Source organism: Dryobates pubescens, chromosome 17, assembly GCF_014839835.1.
Source record: "Dryobates pubescens isolate bDryPub1 chromosome 17, bDryPub1.pri, whole genome shotgun sequence".
NCBI classification, from domain to species: Eukaryota; Metazoa; Chordata; class Aves; order Piciformes; family Picidae; genus Dryobates; species Dryobates pubescens.
The window spans coordinates 20,487,714-20,502,800 of NC_071628.1; the positions used below are offsets into that span (position 1 = coordinate 20,487,714).

Here is a 15,087-nt window from a genome sequence, read left to right on the forward strand (position 1 = left end):
GGCGGCTGCCAGCGCCCCGCAGCACCCAAGCCGAGTCCTCAGCACCCAAGCACCCAAGCCGGCGCCCCTCAGCACCCAAGCACCCAAGCCGGTGTCCCACAGCAGCCAAGCAGCCAAGCCCGCGTCCTCAGCACACAAGCAACGACAGGGACCGTCCCGCTGGCTCTCAGCCCCGGGGCGGTCTGTGAGCTCCCCGCGGGGCGGTGCGGGGCCCGGAACGGCGTGGCGGGGCTCGGGAGGGCAGCGCGGTGCGGGCCCCGGAACGGCGTGGCGGGGCTCGGGAGGGCAGCGCGGTGCGGGGCCCGGAACGGCGTGGCGGGGCTCGGGAGGGCAGCGCGGTGCGGGGCCCGGAACGGCGTGGCGGGGCTCGGGAGGGCAGCGCGGTGCGGGGCCCGGAACGGCGTGGCGGGGCTCGGGAGGGCAGCGCGGTGCGGCGCCCGGAACGGCGTGGCGGGGCTCGGGAGGGCAGCGCGGTGCGGCGCCCGGAACGGCGTGGCGGGGCTCGGGAGGGCAGCGCGGTGCGGCGCCCGGAACGGCGTGGCGGGGCCGCGGGGCCGGGGGGAGCGCAGCGCGGCGGCGCGCGGGGCGGTGCGCAGCCCTTTCCCTTCCCCCGCGGGAAGATGGCGGCGCCCGCAGCGCTGCTGGCCTGGTGCGTGCAGCACCTGCGCGGAGACTTCGGGCTGGACGTGGGCGAGGAGGTGGTGAGGTGAGCGGGGCCGGGGCCGGGCGGGGGCTGCAGCGGGGCCCAGCGAGACCCTCCCTGGGTGTCCCGCAGTGCAGAGCCTCGCCGGGGCCCAGCGACACCTTCCCTTCCCTTCCCATCCCTTTCCCCCTTCCTTTTCCGGCTTTGCTTCCCCTTCCCCCTTCCTTCCCCTTCCCTCTTCCTTTCTCCTTCCCCCTTCCTTTCCCCTCTCACCTTCCTTTCCCCTCCCACCAGAGCAGAGGGAGTGGGGGTTTTGACATGGCTTTGTAGGAAGGGGCAGAGATATTAAGAAGTACCTGGAGAGAGTCCAGAGGAGGCCACCAGGATGAGCAGAGGCTGCAGAGCCTCCCCTGTGGGGCCAGGCTGGGAGAGTTGGGGCTGTGCAGCCTGGAGATGAGAAGGCTCCAGGCAGACCTCAGAGCAGCCTCCCAGGAGCTGAAGGGCTCCAGGAGAGCTGGGGAGGGACTGTGGAGAAGGGCTGGGAGGGCCAGGCTGAGGGCCAATGGCTTTGAGCTGGGAGAGGGGAGACTGAGAGTGGAGAGGAGGAAGAAATTGTTGTGAGTGAGGGTGGGGAGACACTGGCACAGGTTGCCCAGGGAGGCTGTGGCTGCCTCCTGCCTGGAGGTGTTTCAGGCCAGGCTGGATGAGGCCCTGAGCAGCCTGTGCTGGTGGGAGGTGTCCCTGCCCATGGCAGGGGCTGGAGCTGGCTGAGCTCTGAGGTCAATCCATGACTCCCTTTGTCACCTCCAGTCCCTCAGGTGGCTTCCCAAAGTGCCTGTCCTCAAAGCCGCCTCCTGCCCCCCATCCTGCCAGCGCAGAGCCCTGCTCAGAGGAGGCCAGACCAGCTGCCTGCCTGTGTGATGAGAGCCTTGCTTTCCTCCCAGCATAAAGCCCCTCTCTGCCTTTTCCCCTCCCCTTGCAGGTACATCCTGTCCATCAGGGACGAGGAGGAGATCCGGGAGTACGTGTTGGACCTGCTGCAGGGCGCCCAGGGCAGCAAGAGCCTCTTCGTGGAGGAGCTGCTGGCCCGCTGGCGCCAGGCCTCCCAGCTGCCCCCACAGCCCCTGCCTGCCTGCTGCCACAAGGAGGGTCAGTGCCCTGGGCAGGGAGGGGGCACACAGTGCCCTGGGCAGGGAGGCACCTACAGAGGTCATCTGGTCCAACCCCGCTCTGCAGTCAGGTTGCTCACAGCCCTGTCCAGCCCCACCTTGAACATCTCCAGGGCTTGGAGCCTCAGCCCCCTCCCTGGGCAACCTGCTGCAGTGCTCCAGCAGCCTCCTGCTGCAGAACTTGTTCCTCACAGCCAATCTCAATCTGCTCTGCTCTGGTTTGAAGCCATATGCCCCTGGGCCTGGCCCTGCAGGCCTTTGGGAACAGTCTCTCTGCAGCCTGCTTGGAGCCCTTCAGGCACTGGAAAGCTGCTCTGAGGTCTGCCTGGAGCCTTCTCTTCTCCAGGCTGAACACCCCCAGCTCCCTCAGCCTGGCTTCAGAGCAGAGCTGCTCCAAGCCCCTGAGCATTTTCATGGCCTCCTCTGGAGCCTCCTGTGTTGAGGGCTCCAGAGCTGGATGCAGCCCTCCAGGTGAGGTCTTGCAGAGCAGAGGGGCAGGGTCCTCTCTGGCCACACTGCTCTGGATGCAGCCCAGGCTGCCCTTGGCCTCCTGTGCTGCAGGCTCCCACTGCCTGCTCCAGGCCAGCTTCTCAAGCAGCAGTCCCCTCAAGTCCTTTTCCTCAGGGCTGCTTCCTTTGGAAGCCTTTGCTGTCTGGTTAAGCCTCTGCTTCCTGCTGGAGCCTCAGCCTGGCTCCTTCCTCTGGCGAAGTGGGCACTCAGTGCCACCTGTGCCCGTGCCTGGCTCTCTTTCTGCTGGCTGTGGCAGCACACAGCCCCTCCCCATGCCCCAGGGGCTGTGTTTCTGAGGCTCTCTGTGCCCCCCTCCCTTGCAGAGGCAGCAGGGGCTCCCCGGGCCGCGGAGCAGGCGCGGAAGGCCAAGCGCAAAGGGCGGAACAAGCAGGAGCTGCCTGCGCAGGCCCAGCCCGGCCCCCAGGCTGAGGACGTGAAGACCCCCCTGGACCTGGCCAAGGTGAGTGTGGGGTCCTCCCTCAGCAAGCTCTCTGCTCACCTGGAGGCAGTGAGGGGGAGGAGGGGCTCAGGTGGGCCCTGCTGCAACCCCCACTGTGTCTGTGGGGTGAATAATGAGAGGAGGAGGGGAAGGAAGCTGCAGCTTGAGAGCTGGCTGCAGCTCTGGCTCCTCACTGCCAGCAGCACACTGAGAGGCTGGAGCAGGGCCAGAGAAGGGCAGCAGAGCTGGGGAAGGGGCTGGGGAAGAGGGCTGGAGAAGAGCAGCTGAGGGAGCTGGGGGGGGTTGGTGTGGAGCAGAGGAGGCTGAGGGAGACCTCATTGCTCTCTGCAGCTCCCTGAGAGGAGGCTGCAGGGAGCTGGGCTTGGGCTCTGCTCCCTAGGCTCAGGTGAGAGCAGGAGAGGAGCTGGCCTGGAATTGTGCCAGGGGAGGCTTGGGTTGGAGAGGAGGAAGAATTCCTTTGGTGCCAGAGTGGTCAGGGGCTGGCAGAGGCTGCCCAGGGAGGTGGTGGAGTCCCCCTGGCTGGAGGTGCTGCAGAGCCCTGTGGCCATGGCAGCTGGGGCCATGGTGTGGTGGCCATGGTGGGGCTGGGCTGAGCTTGGCCTGGCTGAGCCTGGAGGCCTTCTCCAGCCCAAAGAGGTCTCTGGTTCTGTGAACACCTCTTGAAGCCCAGCAGAGGCCTTCCTGAATGGCCACTGTTGGGCTGCTCCTGGACACCTCTCCCCTCCAGAGCAGCATGACCTAGGCCAGGGTGTGCTGAGTTCAAGCTGAGATGAGTCTCCAAGCCTAAGGCCTAGCTGGTGCCATCAAAGGAGATGTCACAGGAAATGGGCTGGGTGTCTGGAGGTGCTCATTAACCCCCAAGCCTCTTAATTAGCTGGCAGAAGCTGGCAGGGAGCCTGCTTGCTCCTTGTGGTCTGCCTGAAGCCTTCTCTGCTCCAGGCTCAACTGCCCCAACTCTCCCAGCCTGGAGGTTGCGCAGCCCTCTGCTCCTCTTGGTGGCCTCCTCTGGAGCCTCTCCAGCAGCTCCAGGGCTCTCTTGTGCTGCCCCAGAGCAGAGGGGCAGGATCCTCTCCCTCCACCTCTGGCAATGGGCACTGGCAGCCCAGAAGGCCAAGGGCAGCTGAGCTGGGCTGCTTCTGGGCTGCCAGTGCCCATTGCTGCCTCCCTGTCCCAAGCCTGATTCCTGCCCCCCCTCAGAGGTGTCCCAGACCCCTATCCCTCCCTTCTCCAGCCCAAACAGTTCTGTGATTGTGTGTGTCTGTGTCTGCAGTAGGTTGGAAGGGAACCATTCCATGAATAACTCTGGGAGGAGCTGAGCTGCTGTGTGAAGCTGCTGAGCACCCTGAGCTGTCCCTGCAGGTCCTGAGGGCTGGCAGCATCCTGCCACACAGACCTGAGCAGTCCCAGCAGCTGGCTCAGCAATGTCCTTGTGGCCTTGCTTTGTTTGGGTTGCTTGGCCCTCGTCTGGCAGACCTGAGCTTGTCCTGCTGTTGGCCTGGGGTGTGGGAGTGGGACATCTGCCTGTGAGGGCAGGCTGAGGGAGCTGGGACTTGGAGCAGAGGAGCCTGAGGGGTGACCTCACTGCTGCTGATAAAGATGGGCAGGGCAGTGTGGGGAGGCTGGAGCTCAGGGATGGCCAAGGACAGCACAAGGGGAGCAGAGGAGGTGCCACGGGAACAGGAGGGAAAACTTTGTCCTTGTGAGGGTCCCAGAGGCCTGGAGCAGGCTGCCCAGAGAGGTTGTGGAGTCTCCCAGCCCTGCCTGGATGTGTTCCTGTGTGCCCTGTGCTGGATTCTCTGCTCCTGCTCTGGCAGGAGGCTTGGACTGGGAGCTCTCCAGAGGTCCCTTCCAACCCCTAACCTGCTGTGGGCTGTGAGCTTCTCTCTGAGCACTGCCTGGCTGTGGTCTCTCTGCTAATTCACTGCTTCCTGCTCTTTGGCATCAGGGAAAGGAGCTGGAGGGCAAAGCCTCCTCTGGAGAGCCTCCAACCCCCCCAGCTGTGCTCCTGGGTGCCCTGCCCTGGCAGGGGGCTCTGGCTGGCTGCTCTGTGAGGTCCCTTGCAAGCCCTGCAGTTCTGTGAGTGTGCTGGCACTGCAGGCTGCCTGGCCCTGCCCAGGGCTGGCTGCTGGCTCTCTGCTGGGCACCAACCTCTCTGTGTGTGTGTGTGTGCCCGGCAGGCGCAGGAGGGCGGCGCGGGGCCGGCCGGCGGCTCCAAGAGGAAGGCCAAGTTCGTCAGCCTGTACAGCAGGGAGGGCCAGGACCGGCTGGCAGTGCTGCTGCCCGGCAGGCACCCCTGCGAGTGCCTGGCCCAGCGCCACCGGCTGCTCAACAACTGCCTGCGCTGCGGCCGCATCGTCTGCCAGCAGGAGGGCTCCGGGCCCTGCCTCACCTGCGGCGCGCTGGTGAGTGCCCGGCTGCCCCTGCCCGGCTGCCCCTGCCCACCCCCTGCCCGGCTGCCCCTGCCCGGCTGCCCCTGCCTGCCCGCCCCCAGCCCGGCTGCCCCTGCCCGGCTGCCCCAGCCCGGCTGCCCCAGCCCGGCTGCCCCTGCCCGGCTGCCCCTGCCCGGCTGCCCCTGCCCACCCCCTGCCCGGCTGCCCCTGCCCGGCTGCCCCTGCCCACCCCCAGCCCAGCTGCCCCTGCCCGGCTGCCCCTGCCCGGCTGCCCCTGCCCGCCCGCCCCCAGCCCGGCTGTCCCTGCCCGGCTGCCCCTGCCCGCCCACCCCCAGCCCGGCTGCCCCTGCCCGGCTGCCCCTGCCCGGCTGCCCCTGCCTGGCTGCCCCTGCCTGGCTGCCCCTGCCCGGCTGCCCCTGCCCACCCCCAGCCCAGCTGCCCCTGCCCGGCTGCCCCTGCCCGGCTGCCCCTGCCCGCCCGCCCCCAGCCCGGCTGTCCCTGCCCGCCCCCAGCCTGGCTGCCCCTGCCCGGCTGCCCCTGCCTGCCCGCCCCCAGCCCGGCTGCCCCTGCCCAGCTGCCCCTGCCCGGCCCCCAGCCCTTGCCCTGCCCTCGCCCTGCCCTGCCCTGCCCTCGCCCTGCCCTCTGCCCTCGCCCTGCCCTGCCCTCGGCCTGCCCTGCCGCCTGCCCTGCCGCCTGCCCCCAGCCTGCCCCCAGCCTGCCCCCAGCCTGCCCTGCCGCCTGCCCTTGCCCTGCCCTCACCCTGCCCCCTGCCCTCACCCTGCCCCCAGTCTGCCCTGCCTCCTGCCCCCTGCCCTGCCCCCTGCCCTGCCCCCTGCCCTGCCCCCTGCCCTGCCCCCTGCCCTTGCCCTGCCCCCTGCCCTTGCCCTGCCCCCTGCCCTTGCCCTGCCCCCTGCCCTCGCCCTGCCCCCTGCCCTCGCCCTGCCCCCTGCCCTCGCCCTGCCCTTGCCCTGCCCTCCCTCCTGCCCCCTGCCCTCGCCCTGCCCCCTGCCCTCGCCCTGCCCCCTGCCCTCGCCCTGCCCTGCCCCCTGCCCTTGCCCTGCCTCGCCTCCTGCCTCGCCTCCTGCCTCGCCTCCTGCCTCGCCTCCTGCCTCGCCTCCTGCCCTTGCCCTGCCTCCTGCCCTGCCTCCTGCCCTTGCCCTGCCTCCTGCCCTGCCTCCTGCCCTTGCCCTGCCTCCTGCCCTGCCTCCTGCCCTTGCCCTGCCTCCTGCCCTTGCCCTGCCTCCTGCCCTTGCCCTGCCTCCTGCCCTGCCTCCTGCCCTTGCCCCGCCCTGCCTCCTGCCCTTGCCCCGCCCTGCCTCCTGCCCTTGCCCCGCCCTGCCTCCTGCCTTCACCCTGCCCTCGCCCTGCCCTCACCCTGCCCTCGCCCTGCCCTCACCCTGCCCTCGCCCTGCCCTCACCCTGCCAGCCCCCCTGCAGCTCCAAGCTCTCCAGGCTCCTGACATGCTCAGGAAACAACCTGCCCTGGCCCTGGGGTCTGCTCTGCTCCTCTGGAGCCTGCCCTGGCCCTGGGGTCTGCTCTGCTCCTCTGGAGACTTTCCAGCCCTGTTTGGGAGCATTCCTGTGTGAGCTGACCTGGCTGGTCCTGCTCTGGCAGGGGCTTGGGTTTGATGAGCTTTGGAGGTCCCTTCTCACCCCTCACATACTGATGTTGGGTGGCTCTGTGACTGAGTGAGGTTTAGAGGTCTTGTTTAGCTGCAAGTGGCCAACCAAGAGAGAGGACCTCCACGTGAAGTGTTGTTCAGCTGCTCAGGGAGGTTCTGAGCCTTTCTCCTCCTCTTGGGGTCCCCTGAGCTCACCCACAGAGCCCAGAAGGCCCAAGCTGCACCTTTCTGTAGGGATTGAGCTTTTGGGCTTCTCCCTGTGGGGACAGCCCCTGAGGGAAGGAGCTGTGAGCTACCTTGGCCATTTTGAGCAGCTTGTTGGCCACTCCTCTGAAGCTGCTCAGGCCTGGGGTGCCCTTCTTAAGAGCTGCTTTGCTGCTTCTCCCTCAGGTGTGCACTAAAGAGGAGCAGGACATCCTCCAGCGTGACTCCAACAAGAGCCAGAAGCTGCTCAAGAAGCTCATGGCAGGTCAGCAGCAGTGGCACAGCTGGGGGGTGATCAGTCCCACTGCTTCCAGACCCCCAGAGGGCAGGGGTTGGGAAGGACCTGTGCAGATCAGCCAGCCCAAGCCCTCTGCCAGGGCAGGAGCCCCCAGAGCAGGGCACCCAGAGCACATCCAGGCAGGTTCTGAAGGACTCCAAGGATGGAGACTCTGCCACCTCTCTGGGCAGCCTGCCCCAGGGCTCAGCACCCTGCACTCACAGAAGTTCCTCCTCCTTCTGCTGTTCCAGCCTGTGCCCACTGCCCCTTGTCCTGTCCCTGGGCACCACTGAGCAAAGCCTGGTCCCATCCTGCTGACACTCACCCCTGAAGTATTGATCAGCACTGATCAGATCCCCCTCAGGCTGCTCCTCTCCAGACCAAGCAGTCCCAGGGCTCTCAGCCTTTCCTCCTCACAGAGCTGTGAGCTGGGGCTGAAGATGTGCAGGGCTGGAGCCAGGCTCTGCTCAGGGATGGCCAAGGACAGCACAAGGGGCACTGGGGGCAAGCTGGAGCAGAGGAGGTGTCCTGGGAACAGGAGGGAAAACTTTGTCCCTGTGAGGCTGCTCCAGAGAGATCCTCCAGCCCAAGCCCTCTGCCAGGGCAGGAGCAAAGCCTGGTCCCATCCTGCTGACACTCACCCCTGAAGTATTGATCAGATCCCCCTCAGGCTGCTCCTCTCCAGCCTAAACAGCTCAAACTCTCACAGCTCCTCACAGAGCTGTTCCAGAGCCCTCAGCAGCTCTGCAGCCCTTTGCTGTCCCCTCTGCAGCAAGTCCCTGCCCCTCTTGAGCAGGGGAGCCCAGACCTGGACACAGTATCCCAGCTGTGGCTTCAGCAGGGCAGAGCAGAGCAGGGAGGAGAGCCTCCCTCCAGCTGCTGGCCACAGGGTTCTTGCTGCCCTCCAGGATGCCCTTGGCTGAATTCTTGGCCAGAAGGGCACTTTGGTGTCCCCTGGAGAGCTCCCTGCCCTACCTGCAGTGTGTGCTGTGGAAGCTGAGGTGCTGTGCTGGCTCTGCAGAGCTGCTGCTGGTGATTGGTGTTCTCTGGTGCCTCTTGCTGTCTGACACTTCTCTTGGGAGCTCAAAGCAGGAGCAGAGGCAAGGACAGCAAGAGGCAGTGTCAGGCAGCCCCCCAGCCAAGCCCAGGGCATGGTGGGGCTGGGTGGCTTCAGCTGAAGTGCAGCCAGGCTCAGCCAGAGCACTCTGCTGGGCAAGGGTCTGCTCTGGGCTCTCCAGAGCTGTTAGGAGGTCCTTGGGGGCAGCAGCTGATCACAGTGGGCCCTCAGAGATCCTGCTGTGCTTCAGGCTCCCCTTTGCCTCCCTCTTGCCTTGCTCTTCCCTTCTGCCCCTGCCAGCTCTTGCTGTGGTGCAGCTGCTGGCCAGAATTGTGGGAGAGAGCTTTGTCCTGGGAGGGGAAAAACTGAGGAGCATCAACCCCAGGGCTCCTTGGTGGCACCCAGGTGAAGGTGCTCCCCTGAGTGGTGGCTCCTGTGGAGCTCAGTGGGGGCTGTTCCACTGTGGGTTGGCTCAGACCTTTGTGTGCCCTCTGGCTTGGAGGCTTGGCCCCTTGCCAGGCAGGGGAAGAGAGAGAAGCAGAGAACCACAGAGCTGGCAGGGCTGGAAGGGACCCCAAGGCTCAGCCAGCTCCAAGCCCCCTGCCATGGGCAGGGACACCTCACACCACAGCAGGCTGCTCACAGCCACAGCCAGCCTGGCTTCCACCTCTGGATCCTCTCCCTCCACCTCTGGCAATGGGCACTGGCAGCCCAGAAGGCCAAGGGCAGCTTGAGCTGCCCTTGGCCTTCTGGGCTGCCAGTGCCCATTGCTGCCTCCCTGCCCCAAGCCTGATTCCTGCCCCCCTCAGAGGTGTCCCAGACCCCTATCCCTCCCTAGGAGGGAGCCTTCTCCTCTCCAGCCTGCACAACCCCAACTCTCTCAGGCTGTCTCCAGAGCAGAGCAGCTCCAGCCCTCTGCTCCTCCTCCTGGCCCTGCTCTGGACACCTTCCAGCCCCTCCAGAGCCTTCCTGGCCCAGAGGCTCCAGAGCTGGCCCCAGAGCTGCAGCTGTGGTCTCAGCAGAGTGGAGCAGAGGGGCAGAATCCCCTCCCTGGCCCTGCTGGCCACACTTCTCTGGCTGCAGCCCAGGCTCTGCTTGGCTCTCTGGGCTGCAAGTGCTCCCTGCTGGCTCCTGTGGAGCTTCTCCTCCCCCAGCACCCCCAAGGCCTTTGCTGCAGGGCTGCTCTCCAGCCAGTCCCTGCCCAGCCTGGATCATTGCCCTGCCCCAGCTGCAGGACCTTGCCCTTGGCCTTGTTGAGCCTCAGGAGGTTATCCTGGGCCCAGCTCTGCAGCCTGCCCAGGTCCTTCTGGGTGGTGGCTTCTGGGGCTTGCTGTCCCCATCCCTCCCAGCAGCTGGGCTGCAGGGTCCTGGGGGAGGATCTCCTCTGCAGGAGGCCTGGCCAGCAGCAGGCTGGAGGCTTCTGTGCCTGCTGGCCACTGCCAGCCCTCTGCTGTGAGCAAGAGCCTCTCTGTGAAGGTGACAGCCCTGAGGCTCTTGGGAGGGGGCTCAAGGCCTGTGCTTGGTGATGGAAGTGCTTTGGGCTGCCCCAAACTGTTAGGGTAGGGTGAAGGAGAATCCAAGACCAAGCTCTGAGGAGCAACTTCTGCCCTGTGAGGGTCCCAGAGGCTGCCCAGAGAGGTTGTGGAGTCTCCCAGCCCTGCCTGGCTGTGTTCCTGTGTGCCCTGTGCTGGATTCTCTGCTCCTGCTCTGGCAGGGCTTGGACTGGGAGCTCTCCAGAGGTCCCTTCCAACCCCTATCCTGCTGTGGGCTGTGAGCTTCTCTCTGAGCACTGCCTGGCTGTGGTCTCTCTGCTAGTTCACTGCTTCCTGCTCTTTGGCATCAGGGAAAGGAGCTGGAGGGCAAAGTGGAGCTGGGGCCTGCTGTGGGAGGGTGCTGGGCTGGGTGTGGAATGCTGCTGTTGGTTCCTGGGTAGCCCCTGGCTCTGGGGACATTTCTTGCAGCCAGGCTCCCCCAGGGCTGGGCTGTGAACAGCTGAGTGTGGAGCTGTGATTGGGTTTTCCCCTCTCAGGTGCTGAGGGCTCAGGGAACTTGGATGCCAGGAGCAAAGAGTTGCTGCCTGGGGAGGAAGCAAGGCTGAAGGCAGGCCTGGAGCAGGCTGTGAAGCACAAAGACAAGCTGCTGGAGTTTGACAGGACAAGGTGAGGAGCTCTTGTGCAAGAGCATCAGGGCCCTGCCAGGCTCACAGCAACCTCACAGACCTCCTCCTAACACCTGAGCTGTGGCTGCAGACACCTGAGCAGTGGTGGAAGCAGTGAGCCCCTGGGCAGAGCAGGGAGGAGGCAGGAGGGAGGTGTGGGGCAGGCAGGGAACAGGGGGAGCCAGGGGGCAGGTGTGGGGCAGGCAGAGAGCAGGGGGAGCCAGGGGGGAGGTGTGGGGCAGGCAGAGAGCAGGGGGAGCCAGGGGGGAGGTGTGGGGCAGGCAGAGAGCAGGGGGAGCCAGGGGGGAGGTGTGGGGCAGGCAGCAGGAGGGAGGCAGGAGGGGGCCGTGGGGCAGGGGGTGGTGTGGGGCAGGGGGAGGCAGGAGGGAGGTGTGGGACAGGCACAGAGCAGGAGGTGGCAGGGGGAAGGTGTGGGGCAGGGGGAGGCAGGAGGGGGCTTGAGGCAGGAGCGGGCTTGGGGCAGGGCCGGGGCATGGGGCAGGGGGAGGCAGGAGGGGGCTTGGGGCAGGGCCGGGGCGTGGGGCAGGGGGAGGCAGGAGGGGGCTTGGGGCAGGGCCGGGGCGTGGGGCAGGGGGAGGCAGGAGGGGGCTTGGGGCAGGGCCGGGGCGTGGGGCAGGAGGGGGCTTGGGGCAGGGCCGGGGCGTGGGGCAGGGGGAGGCAGGAGCGGGCTTGGGGCAGGGCCGGGGCGTGGGGCAGGGGGAGGCAGGAGCGGGCTTGGGGCAGGGCCGGGGCGTGGGGCAGGGGGAGGCAGGAGCGGGCTTGGGGCAGGGCCGGGGCGTGGGGCAGAGGGAGGCAGGAGGGGGCTTGGGGCAGGGCCGGGGCGTGGGGCAGGGGGAGGCAGGAGGGGGCTTGGGGCAGGGCCGGGGCGTGGGGCAGGGGGAGGCAGGAGCGGGCTTGGGGCAGGGCCGGGGCATGGGGCAGGGGGAGGCAGGAGGGGGCTTGGGGCAGGGCCGGGGCGTGGGGCAGGGGGAGGCAGGAGGGGGCTTGGGGCAGGGCCGGGGCGTGGGGCAGGGCCGGGGCGTGGGGCAGGGGGAGGCAGGAGGGGGCTTGGGGCAGGGCCGGGGCGTGGGGCAGGGGGAGGCAGGAGGGGGCTTGGGGCAGGGCCGGGGCGTGGGGCAGGGGGAGGCAGGAGGGGGCTTGGGGCAGGGCCGGGGCGTGGGGCAGGGGGAGGCAGGAGGGGGCTTGGGGCAGGGCCGGGGCGTGGGGCAGGGGGAGGCAGGAGGGGCTTGGGGCAGGCCCTGCCCCGGCGCTGACCGCCGCCCTGCCCCGGCAGCGTGCGCCGCACCCGGGTGATTGACGACGAGTGCGATTACTTCGCGGCCGACTCCAACCAGTGGCTGTCGGGGCGGGAGCGGGAGGCGCTGCGGCGGCGGGAGCAGGAGCTGCGGGAGCTGCGCCACGCCGCCCGCCGCGCCGCCACCCTCAGCCTGGACTTCGCCGGCAGGAGGGTGCTGGAGGACAGCGCCCCCCAGCGCTACCACAGCCGGTGAGCCACCGCGGGGGGGCGCCGTGGGCACCGGCACGCGGGTGGGCGGTGTGGAACCGGCGCAGCCCACAGCGGGTTAGGGGCTGGAGGGGACCTCTGGAGAGGGCCAGGCAGCCTGCGGTGCCATCACACCCACAGAGCTGCAGGGCTTGCAAGGGACCTCACAGAGCAGCCAGCCAGAGCCCCCTGCCAGGGCAGGGCACCCAGGGCAGGGCACCCAGGAGCACAGCTGGGGGGGTTGGAGGCTCTCCAGAGGAGGCTTTGCCCTCCAGCTCCTTTCCCTGATGCCAAAGAGCAGGAAGCAGTGAACTAGCAGAGAGACCACAGTCAGGCAGTGCTCAGAGAGAAGCTCACAGCCCACAGCAGGTTAGGGGCTGGAAGGGACCTCTGGAGAGCTCCCAGTCCAAGCCCCCTGCCAGAGCAGGAGCAGAGAATCCAGCACAGGGCACACAGGAACACATCCAGGCAGGGCTGGGAGACTCCACAACCTCTCTGGGCAGCCTGCCCCAGGCCCCTGGGACCCTCACAGTGCAGAAGTTCCTCCTCATGCTGAGGTCTGAGCAAGCTCCTCACTTCCCAGGCAGGGTCTGATCCCAGGCCTGCAGGAGCCCACCACAGAGTCACAGAGCTGGCAGGGCTGGAAGGGACCTCAAGGCTCAGCCAGCTCCAACCCCCCTGCCATGGGCAGGGACACCTCACACCACAGCAGGTTGATCACAGCCACATCCAGCCTGGCTGCAAACACCTCCAGGCAGGAGGCTTCCACCTCTTCCACCTCTGGATCCTCTCCCTCCACCTCTGGCAATGGGCACTGGCAGCCCAGAAGGCCAAGGGCAGCTCAGCTTCTGGGCTGCCAGTGCCCATTGCTGCCTCCCTGCCCCAAGCCTGATTCCTGCCCCCCTCAGAGCTGTCCCAGACCCCTATCCCTCCCTGCCCCCCTCCAAAGTCCCTCCCCAGCTTTCCTGCAGCTCCTGGAAGGCCACCAGAAGCTCTCCTGGGAGCCATCTCCCAAGTGATGGGATGAGAGGAGGTGGCCTCAAGCTGCCCCAGGGCAGGTTTAGATTGGACATGAGGAGAAACTGCTTCACTGCAGGGGTTCCCAAGCCCTGCCCCAGGCTGCCCAGGGAGGTGGCTGAATGCCCATCCCCAGAGGGCTTTCCAAGAGGCACAGCTGTGGTGCTGAGGGCCATGGCTTAGCCCCAGCCTGGGCAGAGTTAGGTAATGGTTGGGCTGGAGGATCTGAAAGGGCTTCCAGGTGCTGTGATGTGAGGTTCAAAGCAGGCTGAGTTCCTGCAGCCCAGAAGGGCCTGGAGTCAGAGTGAGCCAGGAGCTGGAGGTGGCACCAGAGTGCTTTGGGTCAGGGCTGTGGGTGTGGGTAAAGGGAGGGACTGCTGGGGCTGGCGGGGAAGTTTCACAGCCCCTCTTTGTCTCTTGCAGGCTGGATGAGACCATTGAAGCCATTCATTGTGGCACCCTCAGCCAGCCAGCCACGAGCCCTGAGGCAGAGAGCTGTGGTGTCCTGGTGAATCCAAGGCTGCTCCAGCCTGCTCCTCTGGTCAGTGGGGGGGCAGAGGTTTATTCCACACCAAAGACTAACTGTGGGGCAGCTGAGCTCTAGAGCTGTAAATCCCAGCCTGTTTGTGGGAGCTCCTTCCTCAGCCATGCCTGTGAGCTCCTTCTTACCCCCCTGAGCTGGGCACAGGGAGGCTTTGCCCAGGCCCTGGCCTGCTCCCTGCTCCTGGCAGGTTTGGCTCCTTGCTGTTTCAGCCTCCTGCTTCCTCTGCAGGAGGCTCTGCCACGCTGCCAGCTCTCTGTTGAGCCTTTCCTGGCGCAGTTGCCAAGGGCACAATGTCTGCCCCCTGGCTGCACTGGCATCCTGGGGCTGCTGGTGGGCAGGGAGTACCTGGAGGGAGTGATTCCCAGCTCTGGGTGCTGCAGGCTGGGGGTGTGTGGGAGAAGCTGGAGTCGTGCTGGGGGTGCTCTGAGACAGCCACAGGCAGAGCTGCTCCTTAAACCCACAGAGCCACAGCCTGGGTTGGCTTGGAAGGGACCTTCCAAGCTCATCCAGCCCAACCCCCTGCAGCCAGCAGGGACATCTGCAGCTAGAGCAGGCTGCTCAGAGCCCCAGGCAGCCTGACTGCGCTGCTGCCAGGGATGGGGCAGCTGTCTCCTCTCTGGGCAGCCTGGGGCAGGGTCTCCACCACCCTCAGCACAGAAATCTCTTCCTTCTCCCCAGCTGGAATCTCTTTTTGTTCCAAACCTGTGGCCCTTGTCCTGTCACAACTCAAAGTGCTCCAAAGCCCTGCTCAGAAGCCTGTCCCCAGCTCTCTGATCACCCTTTAATGTACTGAGAGGCCACCAGCAGCTCTCCCTGGAGCCTTCCCCAGGCTGAACCACCCCAGCTCTCAGCCTGGCCTCACAGCAGAGGGCTGCCAGCACTGCTGTGGCCTCCTCTGGCCCTGCTCCACCAGGTCCCTGTCCGTGCTGAGGGCTGCTGCAGGGCCATGAAGCGCTGCCCAGAGCAGCTCAGGGCTGCGCTGCCTCTGCTGCCGGCTCCTGGCGTGGCAGCAGCCGGAGGTCGCCAGGGAGGGCTCCCGCTCAGAGCGATGCCTTTGTCCTGAGGTGAGGAAGAGCTGTTGTGCTTCCTGGGGAGCTGCTAACCTCGGTGCTGTTTCTCCTGAGCACTGCAGTGGGTGGAGCAGGCTGGGCTGGTGCCGGTGAGGAGAGGCAGCCCCGGCGCAGAGCCCGGCACGGAGCCCGGCGCGGGGCGCAGCCGGCTGCGCATCCAGGACCGCGAGCTGCAGGAGATCTCGGACCAGGGCTGGTGCCTCAGCATGCACCAGCCCTGGGCTTCCCTGCTCGTCAGAGGCATCAAAAGGTAAAGGGGGGCCCGGGCTGGGAGGTGTCCTGGCCGGCTCTGCTCCGGCAGTGCCGAGGCTCAGGGGCAGGCTGGGCCCCAGCCGCGCGCCAGAGGCTCTCCCTCGGCCCTCTGCTTCCCGGAGGCAAGAAGGGAGAGAGCCTGAGGGGCTGGGAGAGGAACTGAGCCAGCTGGGGTGGAGAGGAGAAGAGAGCCAGGGGCCACAAAGCAGC

The 15,087-nt window shown here is 67.0% G+C and overlaps 1 protein-coding gene across 1 annotated transcript in view; it reads left to right on the plus strand.

Moving 5' to 3' along the window:
• Nucleotides 1-599: 599 nt before the first annotated feature.
• TRIP4 (thyroid hormone receptor interactor 4) overlaps nt 600-15,087 on the plus strand; it is a 37,513-nt gene continuing 23,025 nt past the window's right edge. The window contains exons 1-9 of the mRNA XM_054169008.1: nt 600-706; nt 1,626-1,792; nt 2,646-2,782; nt 4,960-5,184; nt 7,185-7,263; nt 10,362-10,491; nt 11,785-11,997; nt 13,435-13,552; nt 14,688-14,875. Coding sequence (XP_054024983.1) covers nt 621-706; nt 1,626-1,792; nt 2,646-2,782; nt 4,960-5,184; nt 7,185-7,263; nt 10,362-10,491; nt 11,785-11,997; nt 13,435-13,552; nt 14,688-14,875 — 1,343 coding nt within the window. The 5' untranslated portion in view covers nt 600-620. The remainder of the gene's footprint in view (nt 707-1,625; nt 1,793-2,645; nt 2,783-4,959; nt 5,185-7,184; nt 7,264-10,361; nt 10,492-11,784; nt 11,998-13,434; nt 13,553-14,687; nt 14,876-15,087) is intronic.